Genomic DNA, 23,301 nt, shown 5'->3' with positions numbered 1-23,301 from the left:
AAGGGAAAAGGGCATCAGCTAGGATTTGCTCCTGCCTTACCCAGATTACCACCTGCCCACCCTGACTACTACTCTCACCCCCATGTCTCCACCATTACGGGTCTTTAGTCAAAGAGAAGACACGGGGTCTTGAGGGCTGAGGAGAGGAGGACCTAACAGAAGAGACCAGAGCTCCTGGTCTTAACATCCCCAGTCCTGTTATACACGTTTCAATACAAACTTCCAAACACGCCCCTGGGTGAGCACAATAGAAAAGCACAAACTGGCCGGGCGCGGCGGCTCACACCTGTAATCCCAGCACTTTGGGAGGCCAAGGCAGGCGAATCACCTGAGGTCCGAAGTTCGAGACCAGCCTGACCAACATGGAGAAACCCCCGTCTCTACTAGAAATACAAATTAGCCAGGCGTGGTGGCACATGCCTGTAATCCCAGCTACTCTGGAGGCTGAGGCAGGAGAATGGCATGAACCCGGGAGGCGGAGCTTGCAGTGAGCCGAGATCGTGCCACTACACTCCAGCCTCCACCACAGGGCGAAACTCCGTCTCAAAAAAAAAAAAAAAAAAAGCACGAACTGTATGCAAGACTATTTATTACTGCATAACTAGGACACGCCTCTCGACTACTCACAAATCATGCTGTCCAGCTTTTTCAAAACCCTTTTGGCTCTCATTTAAATTCCCATGTTTAACCTCTTGAGGTACTGATACCTGAAAACAGATGTCATTAATTTCCCTTATAATCTTGACCTCCCTATTGTTCCTGAAAGTACTATCATTCTTAGGGAGGAACAGGTGATGCATTCCTCCCTCTACACTCTATGTGTCAAGGCCTGAAGAACTCTAAAGTACCTCCTGGACTGATCTTCCATTCAGGACTACAAAACCCACCAGCTATCTTGTCCTTGTCAATCCATCCTGCAGAACAGAAGCTATGCTAAACTTCGTGGCATGCCCCTGAAATTACACCCCACTCTTTCAAGATCTTCCGATCATCCCATACCCAAAATTAAAGATTTGAAATAGATTTGAGAGAGAGCTTCAGGCCACTTCCCCAGTAATTCTCTCAATTTTGGAGAAAGGGCTACACCAGTGGTTCAACAGCATCTCTGTGATGTGATGTGGTTATGTTTCATGTTTGTGCATGGTGCTGCTGGGAATACAGCATATCCCCTCGGGGTGTTCAGGAGTGAAAAAGGTCTTGAGGATCACAGTCTAGCCCCATCCTTATTCTACAGATGAGGGGGAAAGTACAGTTGCTATAGCCTGATCCTCTAGGTACTGCCCAACACAGCATACAAGGGAGCTTTGGTTTATTTCCTATTCACACACTGAGGCTCTTGTTAAACCGAGTTACTTGAGACTGCCCACACTTTACAACAAGTGCCTGCCACTCTTCCTGCTCCTTCCCCCTTCCTCCTTCAATCTGCCTGTCCTTACTCTCCACAAGCCCATCCAGGAAGCCTACACCCACACCAATCCCCTTAAACAGGGTATATAATCTCACCCTCCTTTAAATGCCCACTGCACTTTGTACCTCGCCTGTAGCAATCAGAAATTATACTGAAAAGATATTAAGTTGACACTGGTGGGAATAATATTATCAAACCAGTGACAAATTCTGTTTGAGGTAAATCTATGGTTCACGCATGGCATCTCTGCCACTGATCTCCACTGTCACAATTCTTAGAGGACATAAATCACTAACTCTCCCAGGATAACACCAGGGCTTTTGTTTTATGAAGTCATCAGAGGTTCCAAGTTTTAAAATTCCAGGTAAGTATTCTCAGAAGTATCACACAAGACTGAGACTGAAACACAAGAACAATTCTGTTTTACACATAATTTCTTAAAATTAGCAAATGCTTAATTTCAAAGTGCTGTCAGAACTTTACCAAATGGCTATTGAAAACACTTCCTATACAATCCTTCTCATCATATTGGCAATGTCATAAAACCTATAGGCTGAAGTAATTCTGAATTTAAAAAGTCAAAATAAATTAAAGCATTATTCAGCCATATGGCTTCAGCTTAAGCAAAACTCGGTGATTACAATTTTATACTAAAAAGTTGCCATCCTTACATTTTTTCCATATTTATCTTCAATAAATAAACCTTTCATGACTTTAGTAATATCAACTAATGTCTTTGCATTAAGTTATATTAGCTACAAAATACTGAGTTATTTCTTATATTAGGAGTGAGTTATTTTTCTTGTTAGGAATGTCACATGTCAGTAATTTAGCCAACACTGTAAACTATAAAAATTAATCAAATTACTCTAAATTACCAATAAAGTAAATTCCTCTTTCAGCCTTAGCAGTACAACAGGATTCAAATTCATCAGTCATACTTTTTTATGTGTTATTCGGATATCTTAAACCAGTTCTAAAATTTTTTTCTTCCATCTACACATTTACCTGATAGCCCTCCACCCAGGAAGTACAGACTATAAAACCGATGAAACTAGTACTGAGCCTAAACAACTCACTGTCATGTGCTGTTACTCATTCGAGGCAAGCGGGCATGTTCTAAAAGTTTAGAACTCAAAATGTCACTCATATCCGCGGGGGCCGGGGGTCGAGGGGAGGCAACTTAAGGGGAGGCAACTTAAGAAGGCGGGTCAATAGGTAATAGGTGCAGCAATCCACCATGGCACACGTATACCTATGCAACAAACCTGAACGTTCTGCACATGTACCCCGTTTTGTTTTTAGAAGAAATAAGGAAAAAAAAAGTCACATCCATTTTACCATAATCTTAAGAAATAATGTGTTGCAAAAGGTAAAACATTCAAATTAACATCGCAGCCAATAAACGAAAATGCCTGGCAAGCAATATGAAATAGCAATTCAAAAACAAAGTAACTCTTGCAATGAAAAACATTCACTGGGCCAGGTGAGGCGGCTCACGCCTATAATCCTAGCACTTTGGGAGGCGGTGGAGGGCAGATTGCCTGAGCTCGGGAGTTCGAGAACAGTCTGGACAACATGGTGAAACCCCGCCTCTACTAAAATACAAAAAATTAGCTGGGCGTCGTGGCGTGCACCTGTAGTCCCAACTACTCGGGAGGAGGCAGGAGAACTGCTTGAACCCAGGAGGCGGAGGTTGCAGTGAGCCAAGATCATGTGTGCCATTGCACTCCACCCTGGGCGACAGAGCGAGACTCTGTCTCAAAAAAATAAATAAAAAATAAAAATAAAAACATTCAGTGATCAAATTGTCCATCAAAACCCAATTAGAAAAGAACAACAACAACCAAAAAAAACAATTAGGACAATTTTTAGTTTCCTAAATCCAAAATATTTAGGGGTTATGACACCCGCTGTAGAATTATCAAAACTTATCTATTCCAAGTTCTCATCTACTAACAATAATTTATCCAACCAACTTTTGATGAGCACGGGCTATGTGCGAAACACTGTTACAGGAGCTGCAGGGGAATAAGCTCAATACTGTCTCTACAGAGTTAATCATTTCATATACGGATAGGACAAGTAGACACACAGTAGGCTCCAAGTGTCATTAAGAAAAACAAAATGTCAGGCCAGGCATGGTGGCTCACGCCTGTAATCCCAGCACTTTGGGAGGCTGAAGCAGACGAATCACCTGAGGTCAGGAGTTCGAGACCAGCCTGACCAACGTGGAGAAACCACGTCTCTACTAAAAATTCCAAATTAGCCAGGCATGGTGGTGCATGCCTGTAATCCCAGCTACTCGGGAGGCTGAGGCAGGAGAACTGCTTGAACTTCGGAGAGGCTGCAGTGAGCTGAGATCTTACCATTGCACTCCAGCTTGGGCACCAAGAGCAAAACTCCTCCTCAAAAAAAGAAAAACAAAATGTCACAAAAGTATCAAAGTAAACACTTTTTTTTAAAGGACACCTAGCTATAAATTGTAATTTAAGTCAGCATATGCAGAGCCATCAATCCTAAATATTATTTGCTAGGCCTTTAAGTAGGACTTAAAATTAGCTGAACTGCCCTGCCAAAATGTCTCAGCTCTAACCAGAAAAAACTTCCTCCAGGGGTGTATGCAATCCGGTCTCCATGTTTCAATTACCGGCTCTGGGTACAAAGACCAACATGTGATTTCTTAAGGTAAAAATTGTTACTATAAAACACGTACTAGGCCTGGCGAGGTGGCTTGCGCCTGTAGTCCCAGCACTTTGGGAGGCCCAGGTGGGCGGATCACGAAGTCAGGAGTTCGAGACCAGCCTGGCCAACATGGTGAAACCCCATCTCTACTAAAAATACAAACATTAGCCAGGTGTGCTGGTGGGCGCCTGCAATCCCAGCTGCTTAGGAGGCTGAGGCAGGAGAATCACTTGAGCCCGGGAGGTGGAGGTTGCAGTGAGCCAAGACTGCGCCATTGCACTCCGGCCAAGGTGACAGAGCAAGACTCCGTCTCAAAAAAAAAAAAAAAGTACTAAAATTAAGTTGGCAAGAATTTACATGTACTCTTTTCTACTTTTCTATAAGACATAAATACCTGACACTTGATTCATTCCCTTCATTATTCAGCCAGCCTCCCAGGACAAGTCTGACAACGATTCTGACCATCGGGCAAAAGTAATTACCTTTTTCAGTTTATGTTAGGACAGCCTACGTGGGTTTACATTTGGCTTAATATAATACTACCCTACTTCTCCAATAAGTAAGCATTTATAAAAAAACAGAAAGTTTTCAATTTAACCACTTCTACTACCCTAGCCTCTCTGAGAAAGCCATGACACACCTCACTTCAAGGAAAAAGGGTCCTTTTTCCTCACAAATATTTCCTCATAAACTTTTTATTTTAAATGCTTTTAAAACCAGATTTTGGCCGGGTGCGGTGGCTCAAGCCTGTAATCCCAGCACTTTGGGAGGCCGAGACGGCGGATCACGAGGTCAGGAGATCGAGACCATCCTGGCTAACACGGTGAAACCCTGTCTCTACTAAAAAATGCAAAAAACTAGCCCGGCGAGGTGGCGGGCGCCTATAGCCCCAGCTACTCGGGAGGCTGAGGCAGGAGAATGGCGTGAACCCGGGAGGCGGAGCTTGCAGTGAGCTGAGATCCGGCCACTGCACTCCAGCCTGGGCGACAGAACGAGACTCCGTCTCGAAAAAATATATATATATAATAAAAATAAAACCAGATTCTACGCCGGGTACCGTGGCTCACGCCTGTAATCCCAGCACTTTGGGAGGCCAAGGCAGCTGGATCACCTGAAGTCAGGAGTTTGAGACCATCTTGACCAACATGGAGAAACCCCGTCTCTACTAAAAATACAAAAAATTAGCCAGGCGTGGTGACGGTCGCCTATAGTCCCAGCTACTCGAGAGGCTGAGACAGGAGGACAGGGTGAACCCAGGAGGAGGAGCTTGCAGTAAGCCGAGATCCTGCCACTGCACTCCGGCCTGGGCGCCAGTGCGAGACTCCGAGTCAAAAAAAAAAAAAGAAAAGAAAAACAGATTCTAATTTAATTAATCTAGATTTCCAAAATTATAAAGGAAAAGTCTTGCCGGTTGTTGCTTCGGTTATGTTAATTTCACAATTTAGCACATTGCAACTACGTATTTAATACAAAGCAGCCTTTGGGGGGCGGGGCGTGTTTAACAAAATATATCTCACTACCAGCCTAAAGAAACTTTTCTGTGTGAAAACAGAAGAGGGGTTACCATGGAGAAATTCATTGCGGATTTCGGGAGGGCTTTTTCCTCAGAAATAGAGTGAAAAGAAAAAGTCGTTGTGTAAGAAATCTGATACTGACGCTGTGTGACTCAGAAGTTGGTCCAAAAGTTCATCTTCAGCAATTATGTCCAGATGATCAACTACACATCTTCTACAACAGGTTACACGAAACCGCATTCCCAAGCAAGGCAAAGCGATCAAATGAGTTAAGACGCGCGTTCCTGCGGTCTTGTGCTTTTATTTTTGATTTAACCAAAACAATTTTGAATCGGATGAATTACCAAATTTGGTTGGGTCTTGTTTGGCTTTCTGCTTTGCTTTTTAATCAGCCATTTACCAGCAACTGTAGCACGGGCCCATTAGCACTCGAAGAATAAAAACAAGCACACAGGACCAGATGAGGTTCCCCTATTAACCCAAATGATCCGTTTCCTTAACACAATTTTGAAACCACAGCTAGGGGTGTGAAAACAGGCATGTTTTTGTGTGTGTTTGTGTGCCACAATCTGTCCAAATCCTTAATTCCCTTTTAAGGAACAGATAATAAAAATCCGAAAGGAGCCACATTAGAAATGCAAAGAAGTTTGCAAAACAAGAGGCTTCTTTCATTCCAGAAAATCACACCAAAACAAGGGGAGAAAAATGAAAGCAATGGATATGTGTTTGCCAAAGTTTCAATCTTGCCTGGTGGAGACACTGCACCGGCACAAAGTCTAAGGAGGAAAAAGAGGGGGCTGGCGGGGGAAGTGGAGAGAGAGCAAGCAAGTGTGGCCTGCAAACCGCAACAATGTAATCTCTATTTTGAACAATGCGCCTCTTTCCTCTTATAAATCTAGTTTTTTGCCACTTGATGTGCCCTCGCACTACCCCTCTGGGGGTCGGCGGGGTTGGGGGGGAGATCGGAGCAGGATGCACAGCACAGGAGTGAGCAAGGGGGGAGGGCAGAGGAGGTGAGGAAGGAGTCTGCAGCAACTGGGCTGGGTGGGTACCTGGAGTGCTGCTGTAGGTTCTATGGTTCCTGAAGCTGCTTTCCGTGGAGTAACTGGCGTCCTCGTGGTTGTCTTCCAGCTCCTCCGTATAATCGGTCATCGTCGTCCTCCTCCATCCCCTCCTCCTAGTTGTCCTCAGACTCCTGGGTCTCCTCGGCGTCGCCGTCCTTCTCCTCTGCCTCCTCCTCGCTCTCGTGGTCATCCTAAACGACTTTGTTGACCGCCCTCTCGGCCGCGGTGGTCCGGGCCAGGTGGCTGCCCCCGCCTCCTCGCCAGCCCCGGGCGCTGGTGCTGGGCCGGGCCGGCAGCGGCGGCTTCCTTTGGCTACTGCAGCCCACCCTGGGCGAGATCAGCCGCATCTTGGGCGCCACTTCAGCCTGGCGGCGACCCACCTGCCCCGGTTGCTACCGCGTTGCCGCGAGCGGAGCCCCCGAATGGGTCCGGACCTGGGCGGCGGCGGCGACCGGCCGGGGCTCAGCGCTCCGCAGCGGGAGCCGCGGGCTGCTTGGTCAGCCTGCCCCGCCGGCCCCTCACGTTGGAGCCGAGGCCGAGGGAGAAGGGAAAGCGGGCCGGGAGGGCCCGGCGCAGTGGGGGCGGTGGGGAGCGCCGGGGCCGGATGGGGGAGCCCAAGGGGCCGGGCACTAGGGTCCCGACCGGTGGTTGGAGGGAGAAGGCTCAATCCGAGCGGCTGGGGCCCCAGTCCGGATAGCCTTCAACCGCCATCCTGTTTCTTCCGTCTACTGGAGCACGGTCACGTGAGCTGCGCCGCCGACGAGCCTGGGACGTGGCGAGGTGGCGCGGCGGCCGCTAGGGGGAGCACGGGAGCATTGAGTCCGTAGCTGAAAGCCCGCGGCGCCTGGGCTCGGCGCAGCGCTCGGTGCAGCTGGACTCCCGGCGCACTGGCGCGGCTTAGAGAGACGCACAGCTCACGAAATGCTCGGCGTCTAAGACCTTCGGAGACCACAGTCTCCGCGGACCCCTGGCTGGAGCCCAAAGCCGGCCGGACCTCCTCCCGCGTCTCCCCTTCCGCGGCTCGGAGAGGAAGGCAGGAGAACCCCCAGATATCATTCCCCTCTCGCCCCCTAGGGAAACTGTGGCTGAAAGAGCCAGCCAGAGAAAGAAAAAAAAAGTCTCGGAGGGGGGCGGCCCGAGCGACCTAAGGGACCGGGCAGCGCCAGCGACGGAGGGTAATTGGTCGGGTTGAGGGGACAAAGAGACAAGCCCCCAGAATTTGGGAGACTCCGAAGCTTGGAGCTTGGAGTCCTGAAATTGACTCAGATGACAACTGCTCCGAATCTGTGCCAGGAGCCACGCCCCGGGCTGCTCGCCCGGAGGGAGGGGGGCCCTAACACCTGTTGCGCGGAATCCCCACTGGGAAAACCTCAGTAAACTCCAGAACGCAACTACTGCATGTTCCAATCTCCCGCCACCTTCCCAGTGTCTCAGGTAGGATCTCGACCACCTCAATAAGAACTTACCTCTCCTGGCCGGGCGCGGTGGCTCAAGCCTGTAATCCCAGCACTTTGGGAGGCCGAGGCGGGCGGATCACAAGGTCAGGAGATCGATACCACAGTGAAACCCCGTCTCTACTAAAAATACAAAAAATTAGCCGGGCGCGGTGGCGGGCGCCTGTAGTCCCAGCTACTCAGGAGGCTGAGGCAGGAGAATGGCGGGAACCCGGGAGGCGGAGCTTGCAGTGAGCCGAGATCGCGCCACTGCACTCCAGCCTGGGCAACAGCGTGAGACTCCGTCTCAAAAAAAAAAAGAACTTACCTCTCCTTTGCTGTGGAAAAGACGGAATCTTGCCTAAAGCCTACTTCACGGTGTTACATGTTTGTATTATCGGGAAATAACCTTAATTCATTGACCCGACAAGTCACTAGGTCTCAGCTTAGCCCAGGGGACGAATCATGATATTTCAGGCACTCTGAAACCTTATCACAGGGACTCAACCCTGAGTGGTTGAGGTCAGCTCTTCAGATAAGAGAAAGGTTTTATAAACATATATTAATAGTTATTGAGATAACTGACAACCAAAAAGTAATTTAAAGAAAAATAGTTGGCCGGGCGCGATAGCTCACACCTGCAGTCCCAGCCCTTTGAGAGGCCAAGGCTGGATGATGGGTTGAGGTCACGAGTTCGAGACCAGCCTGGGCAATATAGCAGGACCTTGTCTCTAGAAAAAAATTGAAAAATTAGCCGGGCATAGTGGTGCGCACCTGTGGTCCCAGCTACGCGAAAAGGGGAGGGAGGAGGATCGCTTGAGCCTGGGAGGTGGGTGTTGCACTAAGCTGTGGTTGCAGCACTGCACTCCAACCTGAGTGACAGAGCAAGACCCTGTCTCAAAATTTTTAAAAAATAAAGAAAGAAAAATGGCTTATTTCAATCTAGTTAGGAAAATGGAACACATATGTGAAATGAAAATTAAACTACAAGCACTAATTGTCAAATAAATACATTCAATACAATATTGAATTGTTGAGCTCCAAGGGTGGCAAACGTGTATATGTCTCCAGGGACTAGGTAAGTAATGCAAGTCAGTAAAGTAGACAAGGTGAAGACCTAGGCAATGGAAATGCCCATATTTTGTTTGAAAAGGGTAGGCAGGCTCGTGGCTCAGGCCTATAATACCAGCACTTTAGGAAGCCAGATGGGTGGATCACTTGAGCCCAGAAGTTCGAGATTACCTGGCCAACATAGTGAAACCCCATCTCTACTAAAAACACAAAAATTAGCTGGGCATGGTGGCCTGTGCCTGTCGTCCTAGCTACTCAGGAGGCTGAGGCAGGAGAATCGCTTGAACCTGGGAGGTGGAAGTTACGGTGAGCCAAGATTGCACCACTGCACTCCAGCCTGGGCAACAGAATGAGACTCCGTCATCACCATCCCCACCAAAAAAAGAGAAAGATTAAACAAAACAAAACAGATCCCCCCCCCAAAAAAAAAAAAAAAACTTTTATTTGAATGGATTAGCAGGTGTTTGCTAATCATGGGTATCTATTTTATACTTATTGGGTTATAATTGGATATTTATTAGGTTATAATACAGTGTTACCTTATTTATTTTATTACGCAACTCTGCTTTTCTTTCTTTTTTTTTTTTTTTGAGACAGTCTTGCTCTGTCACCGAGGTTGGAGTACAGTGACACCATCTTGGCTCACCGCAACCTCTGCCTTCTGGGTTCAAGCGATTCTTCTGCCCCAGCCTCCCAAGTAACTGGGACTGCAGGTATCAGCTACCACACCCAGCTAATTTTTGTATTTTTAGTAGAGGCAGCGTGTCACCATATTGGCCAGACTGGTCTTGAACACCTAAACCTCGTGATACGCCCACCTTGGCCTCCCAAAGTGCTGGGATTACAGGAGTGAGCCACCGCACCCGGCCTTCTTTTTATTTTTTTAAGTTATAAATACTATATATCTTAAAAGTTTAAATAGTATAAAAGGGTATGCTGTGAAAAAATGAATCTCTCTCCTTCATAAGCTCCAATCTGACCTTCCTTTCTCCAGAGGCAATCATTATTGCTATATTTTTTTATCCTGCCAGATGTATTCTTGCATGTTTAATAAATACCACCTGTGCTTTCTTTTCTTTTTCCCTTTTTTTTTTTTTTTTTTTTTTTTGAGGCAGAGTCTCACCCTGTTGCCCAGGCTGGAGTGCAGTAGTGCGATCTGGGCTCACCGCAAGCTCTGCCTCCCAAGTTCACGCAATTCTCCTGCCTCAGCCTCCCCAGTAGCTGGGACTACAGGCATCCACCACCATGCCCAGCTAATTTTTTGTATTTTTAGTAGAGACAGGGTTTCGCCGTGTTAGCCAGGATGGTCTCGATCTCCTGACCTCGTGATCTGCCCACCTCGGCCTCCCAAAGTGCTGGGATTACAGGCATGAGCCACCGAGCCCAGCCCCTGTGTTTTCTAATATAGCCGTCCCTCAGTATTCTCAGGGGTTGCTTCCAGAACCCTCTGCGATAGCAAAATATGTGGATGCTCAAGTCCTGCAGTCGGCCCTGTGGAACCTGCTGATATGAAAAGGTGACATTCCATATCCAAGGGTTCTGCATCCTGAGAATACTGTATTTTCAATTTGAGGTTGGTTGAATCCAAGGATGCAGACCCTTTGGCCACGGAGGGCCGACTGTAGTGCCTTTTCAGTTTTAACTTGGATAAAATGATTAGGTAAGATTCTGCAAGTACACTTTCAAGTGCCTGGTTCTGAGTTCTGCTCTTCTGCATACATTATCTGCTATACGTATAATCCTATTAATTTTCCCCATTCTCCATTTGCTTAAAAATATGTTTATATTTAATAAAGATACCCAGATAGCCATATCCAAGCTTGTTCTCACATGTTCTACATCAATATTCCTGTGAATTCATGCATATTTTTGGAGAATGATAGGCTCTCATATATAAATACTGTTGGGCACAAATATACTTCGTCTTCAGAAAAAAGCATTCTTAGTTATCATGAATTATATTTATTCATATCTGTTAGAAGTATTCCTCTTTTAGATCTGTTTAGAAAAATGTGTAATTTTTTTATTAGAAAAGTTTCAGTATTCAGAAGTCTCTGGGGGATCAGTAATTGCAATAACACAATCTCCATCTTACTCTCCCCTCCCTATAGATCAAATCAGAGGAAATTTTATTAATTTCAGCCAGCTTACTTCCCCCCTTAATTTCCTTTTATGAATCGTGGCGTTAAAACAGATAAATCCCTTTTTGCTCTCCTGTGTTTTAGTACAATAACAGAGAACAATCTTCAGACCCCTAAAAGGCAATGTGAGATATGATTTTTTATAAAGTATGTTGAATTAGAAATATTTCCCGGAATAGGCCGGGCGCGGTGGCTCAAGCCTGTAATCCCAGCACTTTGGGAGGCCGAGGCAGGCGCATCACGAGGTCAGGAGATCAAGACCATCCTGGCTAACACGGTGAAACCCCATCTCTACTAAAAAATACAAAAAAAAACTAGCCGGGCGAGGTGGCTGGCGCCTGTAGTCCCAGCTACTCGGGAGGCTGAGGCAGGAGAATGGCGTAAACCCGGGAGGCGGAGCTTGCAGTGAGCTGAGATCCGGCCACTGCACTCCAGCCTGGGCGACAGAGCCAGACTCCCTCTCAAAAAAAAAAAAAAAAAAAAAAAAAAAAAGAAATATTTCCCGGAATAAAAAATAAAAATAGAAAAACAAAAACAAAAACAAAAAAGATATTTTCCAGGGTGAGCTTGTCTGTGTATAAAATTATATATACAGTGTAATCCTAATTAAATAAAGAACAAAATCAAAACAGGAATGGATAATCAAAAGTGTTAAGTGGTCTGATTTGGGGGAATGTAAAAAACTAAAAATGTTCATATAGGGCAATTGGTAAATGTCATTATGAATTATCATGTGATAGAACACTACATACTGGAGAATTAAGTAAAGTACCATGCAAAAACTGTGCCTGGGTCATTGGGATACTTAAATTCTCTTCCTCTAAATAACCAACTGGATCAGCTTTTATCATTGACAAATGACCAGTCAGCATAGTAGAATTGTAGTTGGTTTCCTTTTCATATGTTTTGCATTTCCTACAATGAGCATGTTCTATTTCAGTATAATTCAGCATGTAATGTACTTTTAAAAAGTAGTTAAACCTTTTGTAGTAATCAAGAACAACAAAGCACATTGAGCTTTAGGCCACAATATGTTCTTAGAAAGTTAGATGACTAAAATTTGTGTTTGTGAGATTGCCTTGCAACCTGCAGTTATCCTCTTAGTATTACACGGAGTACATGGAAGTAAGATGAGTTGCACCTTGGATTTAATGGTGAGATCTGGACCCCAAAAATGACATAAATATTTTTTTCTTTCTTTCCTTTTTTTTTTTTGGTTAAGGCACAACGTCAACGTGGTACTAGAAGAGGAGAGATTCACAAGAATTGAAAATTGATGGGGAAGAGAAGGGGTAACTAACATTTTTGAGTGCCTACTGTGGGCCAGGTGCTCAGCGAGGTATTTTACAATTCTTTAATCCCCTCAGCATCTTTTTAAGGAGTGTATTGTCAGTGAATTGAACATTCAGATAGAAGAATCCCCCATTAAAACACCAGTCCCCCACTGTTACCTTTATTTGTTCTCTCTGGTAACCAAAATCTTGGCTATGATAGTCAGTTTAGGACCACCCAGTCCAGGTAAATACCCAAAATAATATCTAATAGTGTTCTGTAACTTGGAGTTTTATGAAGTGAAAACAATGGAAACTACTGGGGTTCTGATAATAGCCAAGAATAATTTGCAGCATGATAATAAGAATTTCAGAATCATAGCCTGTCCTGATGACTTTGACTTGATGTTAACCTCAAACAAAATACTTCATTTCTAATGTATAGCTCTCTGGTTTTTATATACGTGCATGTCTACTTTAGGAGAGTTTAATTCTATTTTTGATAGTTAAATTTTTCTTCTCCATTTTTCCTCAATATTTTATGAAAAATTTCAAATGTACAGAAAGGTTGAAAGAAGTATACAGTTACCAGCCTGACCAACATGGCAAAACCCCGTCTCTACTAAAAATAGAAAAATTAGCCAGGGCTGGTAGCACAGGCCTGTAATCCCAGCTACTAGGGAGGCTGAGGCAGGAGAATGGCGTGAACCCGGGAGGCGGAGCTTGCAGTGAGCCGAGATCACGCCACTGCACTCCAGCCTGGGCGACAGAGTGAGACTCCGTCTCAAAAAAAAAAAAAAAAAAAGAAATTATCTTTTCAAAAAAGAAAATAGTGTGTTATGTTGCCCAACTCTCCCTGCAGTCTGAAATTCTAGACATAGGAGCATCATCATAAACAAGGCAAATCTGCCTCTTTTCTGCTTTCTGCTGATCAGACCACATTTTGAGTCTCCAGGTCAGTTCATGTCCAGCCTCACTGTAAGGACAGAGAGCAAAAGCAACTAGAAGAAAGCAGCTAGTGGATGAGGACACTTGAAATCACCTTCTGAGCCACCACAGAAAGAGCCCAGGTGGGACAGGGGCAAGCCAGGAGCGATGCTTTTTCTAGCCACTTGGCTCATCTTTCAGTCAGCTCTCCTTTGAAGATAACTAGCAGCTTTCTAGTTGTTTTTATGTAATCTTTGTTTTCTGTTTCTAATTGTCTTAAGATATAGGAAAACTCTCTCATATTAGGCTGAACTGTGGAGCTACTTCGACAGTTCAGCCCAATGTTGTTTGCAACTAAAACTCTCTCACATTAGGCTGAACTGTGGAGCTACTTCGACAAGAGTGGGTAATGTACCATCTTCTGGCCAGATCATGCATTTACATGACTCTAATGATAGTCTTGTATTGTCTTTAATTGACAACAGGAAGAGCTGAAGAGAGACCTGAAAATTAAGGACAAAAAAGACCTGATGCAGGTGGCTCAGGCCACAGCAGTAGCTGCACCTTGCCCCACCAGTGACGGCAGCTCCTCCAGCCCCTCCACCTTCACCTCCCGCTCCACCTGCTGTGCAACACCCTGTCCTGTCCACACCCACCGTACCTGCTGCTTCCCAGAAGAGGAAGGGGGAAGAGGAAAAAGACTCAAGCTCAAAGTCCAACAAGGAGAAAATGATCTCTGCTAAGGACAAAAAGCTTTACTGTATCTGTAAAGTGCCTTATGATGAATCTACGTGGGTAGATCTTTTTGAGCTCTAGTTTTTTGTCTTGAAAGTTTAGCTATGAAATTGAAAGTTTTGAAGAAAATGAATATTTTGGGAGTGATATAAATGAAAATATTAAATTTAAGAGTAATGTTTCATCTATGGTTTTGCATGCGATATTCTTACCCTTGACACTAGTGAAGTAAAATTTGCTATTTCATGTGTTTGTGATTGTCCTTTGTTATCTTCTTTTCTGTCAAAAACAAGCTTTCTGTTGCTCCTTTGCTTTCTCCTCTTCCCTCTGAATTAACTCCAAATCAACGACTAATTGATGTCTGGAGAAGGAGATGTGTTACTGTTGCCCAAAATGGGGAGCATCCTTTCTGAGATCTGTTCAAAGCCCTGTGAATACATGAAATCCTGGAAACCATTTGAACATGAATGGTCAGAGTTTTTGAATTTGAGTGGTTCGGTTTCTTAATTATTTTAAGCAGTTCTGTTTTTTGTATTAAAATACTGAAACTCAATATTTTGTCAAAGTTTCCACTTTCTTACCAGAGACAAAAACCAGAAAAATACAAAAGGTGTTCCTTTTCCCCATTCCTCAAGCATAACATCCAACAATTTGGCAGCTGGAAGCTGTTTTTGACAGTTGTTACTTGTATTTGGTGATATAAACAAGATTATAGAGGCACTAAACCATAAATGTAGTTTCTTTTTTTGGGGGGGGAGGGGTCATTACTATCATTTTACGAAATATTTAACTTCTACTTTGAACATTAAAATGTAGGCCAGCTTTTTAAAGCCACAATTAACCACATTTTTTACAAAACCAAAAAGTTTGATTGTGCTTTAAAAAATGATCATTTAGGGCCGGGCGCGGTGGCTCAAGCCTGTAATCCCAGCACTTTGGGAGGCCGAGACGGGCGGATCACGAGGTCAGGAGATGGAGACCATCCTGGCTAACACGGTGAAACCCTGTCTCTACTAAAAAATACAAAAAACTAGCCGGGCGAGGTGGCTGGCGCCTGTAGTCCCAGCTACTCGGGAGGCTGAGGCAGGAGAACAGCGTAAACCCGGGAGGCGGAGCTTGCAGTGAGCTGAGATCCGGCCACTGCACTCCAGTCTGGGCGACAGAGCGAGACTCCGTCTCAAAAAAAAAAAAAAAAAAAAAAAAAAATGATCATTTAGAATCAATTAATTAGAATTAGGAATGCTTAATGGAATACCTTAAGTGGATACCTAATTGATTCCTGAAATAAAATTGTGGTCTCCTTAGTGATGTTCAGGTTGCAACACTGAAGCTGATTTGGTGGTGCTATCTAAGTGATCATCTGTTTGCAAATGCCAAATGAAAACTCTTTGTTGGTAGATCGAGCTGTGTGTTGAATTAAACACAAATCAGTTTAGGCATCTTCACTTTTCATTATCTTATCTCTTTGGAAATTATACATAATGTAAACAGTAGAACCCAATTCACTGATTTTTTTCCTTAGTTTAATACCAGTGTGCCTCACTTTAAGCACAATATACTAAATGATTTCTGAAACAGGAGTTTCCTTACTTTTTCAGTTAAAAAGATTTGCCTACAGAATTTCTTTAAATAACAAGGCTTCTTTGGCCTGTTTAGAATATTCAGCTCACAGAAATTCATTTCACACACTTCTTTGAAATACCTACATTGCATAAAATGAGGCACACAGGTACATGTGCCCATTCCATCGAGACTGCCTCATTATTTTGTGGTTATTTTATATTCTTCAGTTTGTCATTATTAACACTTTAGTATGCTAGGTTCATTCACTCCCTATTTTAGTTGAGATGAGTTAGTGTCTCTAAGGAGTGTTTTGTAATCTCTTGTCCCAAATTAGGCTGGTTTGATAATCCAGTGACAGTGACTAAAAATTGAAATTCAAGTCCTGAACATCCTTCCAGAACACAGCCTATCACCTTGTGGAGATAACACACAAACTACCTCAGAGGACCCCCACCTGTGGCAGTGAAAATCATGTTAGAGTCATAATTCAAAAGAAAAAAGTGCTGGGCACCGTGGCTCATGCCTGTAATCTCAGTACTTTGGGAGGCTGAGGCAGGAAAATCACCTGAGCCCAGGTGTTTGAGACCAGTCTGGGCAACATAGGGAGACCCTGTCTCTACAAAAAATTGGCCAGACACGGTGGCTCACTCCTATAATCCCAGCCCTTCACGAGGCCGATGTGGACAGATCACCTGAGGTCAGGATTTCAAGACCAGCCTGGCCAATATGGCGATATCAAAAATGCAAAAATTAGCCAGATGTGGTGGCACACACCTGTAATCCCTGCTACTTGGGAGGCCAAGGCAGGAGAATTGCTTGAAGCCAGGAGACAGAGGTTGCACTGAGCCGAGATCATACCACTGTACTCCAGCCTGGGAGACAGAGCAAGGCTCCATTAAAAAAAAAAAATAATAAATAAATAAATAAATAACTGGGCATGGTGGTGCACACCTGTAGTCCCAGCTACTCGGGAGGCTGAGGTGGGAGGATCATGTGAGCCTGGGAGGTCCAGGCTGCAGGAGGCCATGATCCTGCCTCTGCCCTGCAGCCTGGGCTATGCAGCAAGACAAAAGAAAAAAGTTAGTGGTAACAGGATAAACTACATAACCATATATTATTCCTTCACATTCATGAAGCAGGTCAATTTGAAGCTTGAGGACGACTTCCATTCCTCTAGGTAAATCTACCAAGAAATGCCTTGGTAGATTATGACTATGACTTTGCCATGGTGTTCCTACACAGTGCCTATCAACGCTTGTAGACACACTGTGTAAGCGTTTCTTACATTTACTTTTCCTTTTGTCATTAGGTCTTTTATTACAGAGGCCACTCTGCACTCCACAATCACACACTTATACAGCTCCGCCTTGCCAAGCAGTGTAGACCCTCACAGATTTGGGATAACTATCCTTGCATCATTCCCCACTCCATGTCCCCGGTGTTGAACTGAAGCAGCTCCTTCCACTTTCCCTGCCCATTAGCCAGGCCACTGTCCACATTGTCACAAACATTATATTAACCGAAAAACTGGCCCATGCCTTATTCTATTATGAGAGGTTATTTTTAATTTGATTAAATTCGAATGTTTATTCAGATAACCTGGTAGAGATTGAATTGCTCTATGTACCTTTCTTAGTTTTCTTCTTCATCTCATATTTTGACCATTTATCTTCTACACCTGGCTGACCTGCATGTTCCTTGTAGTGTAACTTCTACCTGGTGTTTGCACGTTGCTTTGTTTTCAAATTTAAATTGTGAGATACATTTTCAAACCTATCTAAGAAATAGCCCTGATATTGAAATGGCTTCTGTAGAATAGGTTTGACAGATGTAAGTCTTTGATTTTTTGGCTTTGGTTTTTGTGCCTGTTACAGTTTTACACACATTCATTCACATGAAGACATTACCATCAGTGTGTGGTTTATTTTTCAAATTCCAGTATGTTTTAAAGACCCATATTTCACTAAGCAGTGTACTTGTTGAAACCGATGTGAGTGACTTTCTTTCCACACATGATAGAGCATCAGATACTGGAGTCTGCCAGGGGTAGAATGGTTGGATTCAGGAATGTTTAGCTGATTCATTGCAGGAAGTTATCCTGTAAAAAAAAAAGTGAAGCAAGACAGGGAAGACAGATTTAAGTACCAGGCAGCTTAAAATGACAATTACATTGTTATTTTCATTGTGAATACTTTCAGGTTCTATATTGGTTATGATCTTTGTACTAACTGGTATCATGGAGAATGTGTTGGCATCTCAGAAAAGGCGGCTAAGAAAATGGTTGTGTACATCTGTAATGATTGTAAATGGGCACAAGAGGGCAGCAGTGAGGAATTGTACTGTATCTGCAGAACACCTTATGATGAGTCACAGTGAGTTCTGATAAGAGCATCATATTTAATAATTTACGAAGCCAAATTGCTCTGACTGGTTACTTATTTATTTTAAAATAAAAAGCAGATTTTTTATATGTTTGATATACACTTCCTTTTCATTTACAAATTCATATTACAAATTCCTTTTCATTTTTCTCTTTTTCTCTTTTTACCTACCCTTCAAAATTTATCTTGCTTCATGGTGAATGTTTGAGACACATTGGGGAAAATGTGGTTTAATGGTAGATTTGATTCTTCAACATGTAACATAGAAATTAATGAGGTTAAAATAGCCTGACTTGTTTGGATTTTATCAGTGTTTAAAATGGTGATTTATTATAGGTTAGAAAAACACTAATTTGGGCCGGGCGCAGTGGCTCAAGCCTGTAATCCCAGCACTTTGGGAGGCCGAGACGGGCGGATCACGAGGTCAGGAGATCGAGACCATCCTGGCTAACATGGTGAAACCCCGTCTCTACTAAAAAATACAAAAAACTAGCCGGGCGAGGTGGCTGGCGCCTGTAGTCCCAGCTACTGGGGAGGCTGAGGCAGGAGAATGGCGTAAACCTGGGAGGCGGAGCTTGCAGTGAGCTGAGATCCGGCCACTGCACTCCAGCCTGGGCGGCAGAGCGAGACTCCGTCTCAAAAAAAAAAAGAAAAACACTAATTTGGGTACAAGCTCTGGGACTCTGTTATTAGCTTACAGGGTTTTGAACTCCCATATGGTACAGTACTAGTTGAAAGATTTTTGACTTTGTTTTCAGCTTTAAAATCAATTAAATGTTTCATATTTATCTTTAAATTGGCTCTCCAATATTACAGTGTTCTTACACATTTTTTTCCACTGCTTGTTCTTAACATCAAAAAATACTAAATTAATGTACTGGAATGTCAATCTAGAAAGTATTAAAACCATAAAACTAAAACTATTTTATATCCCAGGGTTTAGCAAATTTTCAGGTGCATGATTTATTATAAGTAACATCATCCCATCTGTTTTGAACTCACATTTCTGTTTCGGATCTTGCAGATTTTTTATTGGCCATGATCAGTGTCAGAATTGGTACCATGGGTGCTGCGCTGGCATCTTGCAAAGTGAGGCCGAGCTCATTGATAAGTATGTCTGTCCACAGTGCCAGTCAACAGAGGATGCCATGAGAGTGCTCACACCACTAACAGAGAAGGATTATGAGGGGTTGAAGAGGGTTCTCTGTCCTTACAGGTGAGGCCCCTCTGTGTGCAGCATTTGAAAATGAAATCAGCCAGCATAATTTTGGAAGCATTTCTAGGATTTCAAGTTTCCAATCTTAGAGTGATTATTTACTGACTCTCAGCTAGTCTAGTGAAGTGCTTGACAAACTTCAGTCCTTCACGTACCAGTGTCATGAGCTTTACCATATCCCCACACCACCTCAGCTTATCCAACACTCAGATAATCTAACATGACTCACTTTTTTATACATTTTATTTTTAAAGAAACTTCCTCTCACTCCCATGGATTGAGAAACAGTATGATTAGATAATAGTTATTATTTTCCTTATGAAAGACAGAAAGGGGGCTGGGCGTGGGGGCTCACGCCTGTAATCCCAGCATTTTGGGAGGCTGAGGCAGGCAGATCATGAGGTCAGGAGTTTGAGACCAGACTGGCTAACATGGTGAAACCCCATCTCTACTAAAAATACAAAAAATTAGCCAGGTGTGGTGGTGTGAGCCTGTAATCCCAGCTACGAGGGAGGCTGAGGCAGGAGAATCACTTGAACCCGGGAGGCAGAGGTTGCAGTGAGCCAAGATTGAGCCACAGCACTCCAGCTCGGGTGACAGTGCAAGACTCCATCTCAAAAAAAAAAAAAAAAAAAAAAAACAGGATAGGGATGGTTTGCAGGATTAGCAAGTGATACCGATGTACTGAAGACGTAGAAGGCCAGTGTGGCTGCTCACACCTATAATCCCAGCACTTTGGGAGGCCAAGGCAGGAGGATTACTTGAATCAATTAGTTAGAGACCAATCTGGGCAACAAAGTGAAACCCCACCTCTACAAAAAATAAAAATAAAAAATTAGCTGGGCATGTTGGCACACACTTGTTTATCCAGCTACTCAGGAGGCTGAGGTGAGAGGATCACTTGAGCACAGGAGGCTACAGTGAGCTATGATCATGCCACTCCACTCCAGCCTGGGTGACAGAGCAGGACCCTGTCTCAAAAAAATGGGGGGAAATAAAAGGATATAGTGCATTGGATTGAAACTTTCTCCTATTGTTATCACAATCACAAGAATTGAAGTAACTAAAAAGGGAATCATAGTCTTAATGTGTGGTTGAATGTTATTTAACATCACATCTCTGCCACCTCATCATTAACCAGCTGTGGTAATGACTCCACACTTTGGACCCATCCCACCCGTTTACAGAAGCGATTGCAATGCCAGCACCACTCAGTGACAGCTCATCATGTAGGGCCCAGAATACTGATTTTGAGACTTCTAAGCTTGTGTTCCACCCCCCACACCAAGGTCTTCTGACCAGCTTTTAAGTACCATTATTGTAGAGGAAGCTCATCTTAGGTAATTTATTACTAGAGCAGAAATCACCCAATATAAAGTATTTCATGTATCACATTTAAAACTGACTTTTGGGTTCATTGATGTAGTAACTCAACTGGCAAACTTAAATGGAATTAGCATTTTCACTGACAGTAAGAATGCCTACTTTTTCATTATAGGCCCATAAGACGGCCTGGCCTTCCCTTGAACCAGTAGATCCTAATGATGCACCAGATTATTGTGGTGTTATTAAGGAACCTATGGGTACACATGAGTTGAATTTGAAGTTTTTTCAGAAGTCTCAGTGGATATTTTATTATCCGTAAAATGAATATCTTAAATATTTTTAGCAAGGCTGGTGGGGGTATAAATTAGTATGGTCACTTTGGAGAGTAAATTGGTAGTATCCATTACAGTTGAATTGTGCATACTCGTTTGTTTGTTTGTTTGTTTGTTTGTTTGTTTTTTTTTGATATGGAATCTCACCCTGTTGCCCAGGCTGGAGTGCAGTGGCGCGATCTCACCTCAATACAACCTCCGCCTCCCAGGTTCAAGTGATTCTCCTGCCTCAGCCTCCCGAGTGGTTGGGACTACAGGCACATGCCAACACATCTGACTAATTTTTGTATTTTTAGTAAAGACAGGGTTTCACCATGTTAGCCAGACTGGTGTCAAACTGCTGACCTCAGGTGATCTGGCTGCCTCCGCCTCCCAAAGTGCTGGGATTATAGGCATGAGCCACCGCACCTGGCCCCGCAGTGATCTTTCTTTGAGGAAAAGCCATGGGGTGCTTTCTCTCTTCTGTAGCAAGGAAGATGGTTACTAACAGGGTATTTTAAAGGAAGTTTATCTAAAATAAAAGGGAAAGGCCAGGCAAGCTGACTCATGCCTGTAATCCCAGTACTTTGGGAAGCCAAGTGGAGAAAATCGCTTGAAGCCAGGAGTTCAAGACCAGCCTGGGCCACAATATGAGACCTTGTCTGTACTACAAAAAAAAAAAAAAAAAATTAACCAGGTTAGGTGATGAGTACCTATAGTTTCAGCTACTTGGGGGGCTGAGGCAGGAGAATCACTTGAGTATAGGAGTTTGAGGCTGCAGTGAACTATGATTGAGCCACTCCACCCCAGCCTGGGTGACACAGCAAGACCTTGCCTCTTTAAAAAAAAAAAAAAAAAAACTGAGGCCGGACACGGTGGCTCACGCCTGTAATCCCAGCACTTTGGGAGACCGAGGAGGGCGGATCAAAAGGTCAGGAGATCAAAACCATCCTGGCTAACATGGTGAAACCCCATCTCTACTAAAAAATACAAAAAATTAGCCGAGCGTGGTGGCGGGCACCTGTAGTCCCAGCTACTTGGGAGGCTGAGGCAGGGGAATGGAGTGAACCTAGGAAGTGGAGCTTGCAGTGAACTGAGAACATGCCACTGTACCCCAGCCTGGGCGACAAAGAGAGACTCCATCTCAAAAACAAAACAAAACAAAACAAAAAACAAAAAACAACTGAAGGACAAGCCCAGCTAAAGTATCCAATTTTTATTCTCAGCAAAGGAATTAAAAAATAAATGAATATATAAATATATATATATATAGGCATGGAAGCAAGAAAAGTAGGCAGCAGGGTATAGACCAAAAACCAAAAAACTACAAAATCTGTAAAACTGGGCCAGGCGTGATGGCTCATGCCTGTAATCCTAGCACTTTGGGAGGCTGAGACGTGTGGATCACCTGAGGTCAGGAGTTTGAGACCAGCCTGGCCAACGTGGCAAAACCCCATCTCTACTAAAAATACAAAAATTAGCCAGGTGTGGTGATGCACACCTGTAATCTCAGCTATTCAGGAGGCTGAGGCACGAGAATTGCTTGAACTTGGGAGGTGGAGGTTGCAATGTGCCAAGATCACACCACTGCACTCCAGCCTGGGTGACAGTGAGACTCTCATAGAAGAAGAAAAAAAAAATCCCAACCTTATCAACATAATGAGACCGTGTCTCTACGAAAATTTTAAAAATTAACCAGGCATAGCGGCGTGCACCCGTAGTCCTAGCTACTCAGGAGGCTATGACAGGAAGATCACTTGTGCCCAGGAGTTCAAGGCTGCAGTGAGCTGTGATTACACCACTGCTCTCCAGCCTGAGTGACAGAGTGAGACCCTGTCTCAAAAAAAAAAAAGACAAGAATAAAATAAAAATGTTCTGAGCTGATGTGAGTCACAAGACTTTAAATTCTAGCAGAGTAAATTCATTCACTCAGCACACGACTATTGAGAACCTGATGTGCGCCAGATACAGGGACTTTAGCAGTGAATAAATTAAAGCCCCTGCACTCTATGAGGGGTGGGTGGAGCAAGGGTCAGTTGATAAACATTATAAACCAGGTGGACGAATGGAAAAAGCCTCATTCCTACATACATCACTGTAAAATTTCCAGACACTAAGAATAAAATAAACTTTTAGATAAAACAGACAATCTATAAAACAAGAATTAGATTGGTGTCAGATTTTTCTGCTACAACATTTAGTGCTAGAAGATTATGGAAGAATACATCTAAAAGTTTAAGAAAAAATTATTTTCC

The 23,301-nt window shown here is 43.8% G+C and overlaps 2 protein-coding genes and 1 long non-coding RNA gene across 9 annotated transcripts in view; 2 read left to right on the top strand and 1 right to left on the bottom strand.

Annotated features, from left to right (window-relative positions):
- Nucleotides 1-23,301, bottom strand: part of LOC126938910 (leucine-rich repeat-containing protein 37A2-like) — a 197,904-nt gene that overhangs the window by 153,723 nt on the left and 20,880 nt on the right. For 3 of the 7 annotated variants that reach the window (XM_050763647.1, XM_050763646.1, XM_050763649.1), the window contains exon 1: nucleotides 6,660-6,986. The exons of 1 other annotated variant lie outside the window; for it this stretch is intronic. Coding sequence is in view for 1 of the 6 variants with exons in the window: in XM_050763641.1 (XP_050619598.1) it covers nucleotides 6,660-6,861 (202 nt within the window). In the remaining 5 variants the exon portion in view is untranslated. Of the gene's footprint in view, nucleotides 1-6,659; nucleotides 7,000-23,301 lie in introns of those variants that run through there. 3 more of the 7 variants (XM_050763643.1, XM_050763642.1, XM_050763641.1) reach the window with 2 other exon arrangements.
- On the top strand, nucleotides 7,514-14,174 carry LOC126938971 (uncharacterized). Its single transcript, XR_007720268.1, has 3 exons — nucleotides 7,514-8,105; nucleotides 12,539-12,655; nucleotides 14,000-14,174. It is a non-coding gene; the product is annotated as an uncharacterized LOC126938971 (long non-coding RNA).
- On the top strand, nucleotides 14,178-21,900 carry LOC126939468 (nucleosome-remodeling factor subunit NURF301-like; the record flags this gene model as incomplete). The annotated part of the gene is given in 5 exon segments (XM_050764821.1): nucleotides 14,178-14,305; nucleotides 18,011-18,184; nucleotides 19,218-19,399; nucleotides 20,882-20,992; nucleotides 21,875-21,900. Coding segments are annotated over 5 exon segments (621 nt in total), but the record flags the coding sequence as incomplete, so codon positions are not given.

Source organism: Macaca thibetana, chromosome 16 (genome assembly GCF_024542745.1).
Source record: "Macaca thibetana thibetana isolate TM-01 chromosome 16, ASM2454274v1, whole genome shotgun sequence".
Taxonomy (NCBI): domain Eukaryota; kingdom Metazoa; phylum Chordata; class Mammalia; order Primates; family Cercopithecidae; genus Macaca; species Macaca thibetana.
The sequence above is the reverse complement of the archived record's forward strand: the minus strand, read 5'-3'. Positions and strand labels throughout refer to the sequence as shown.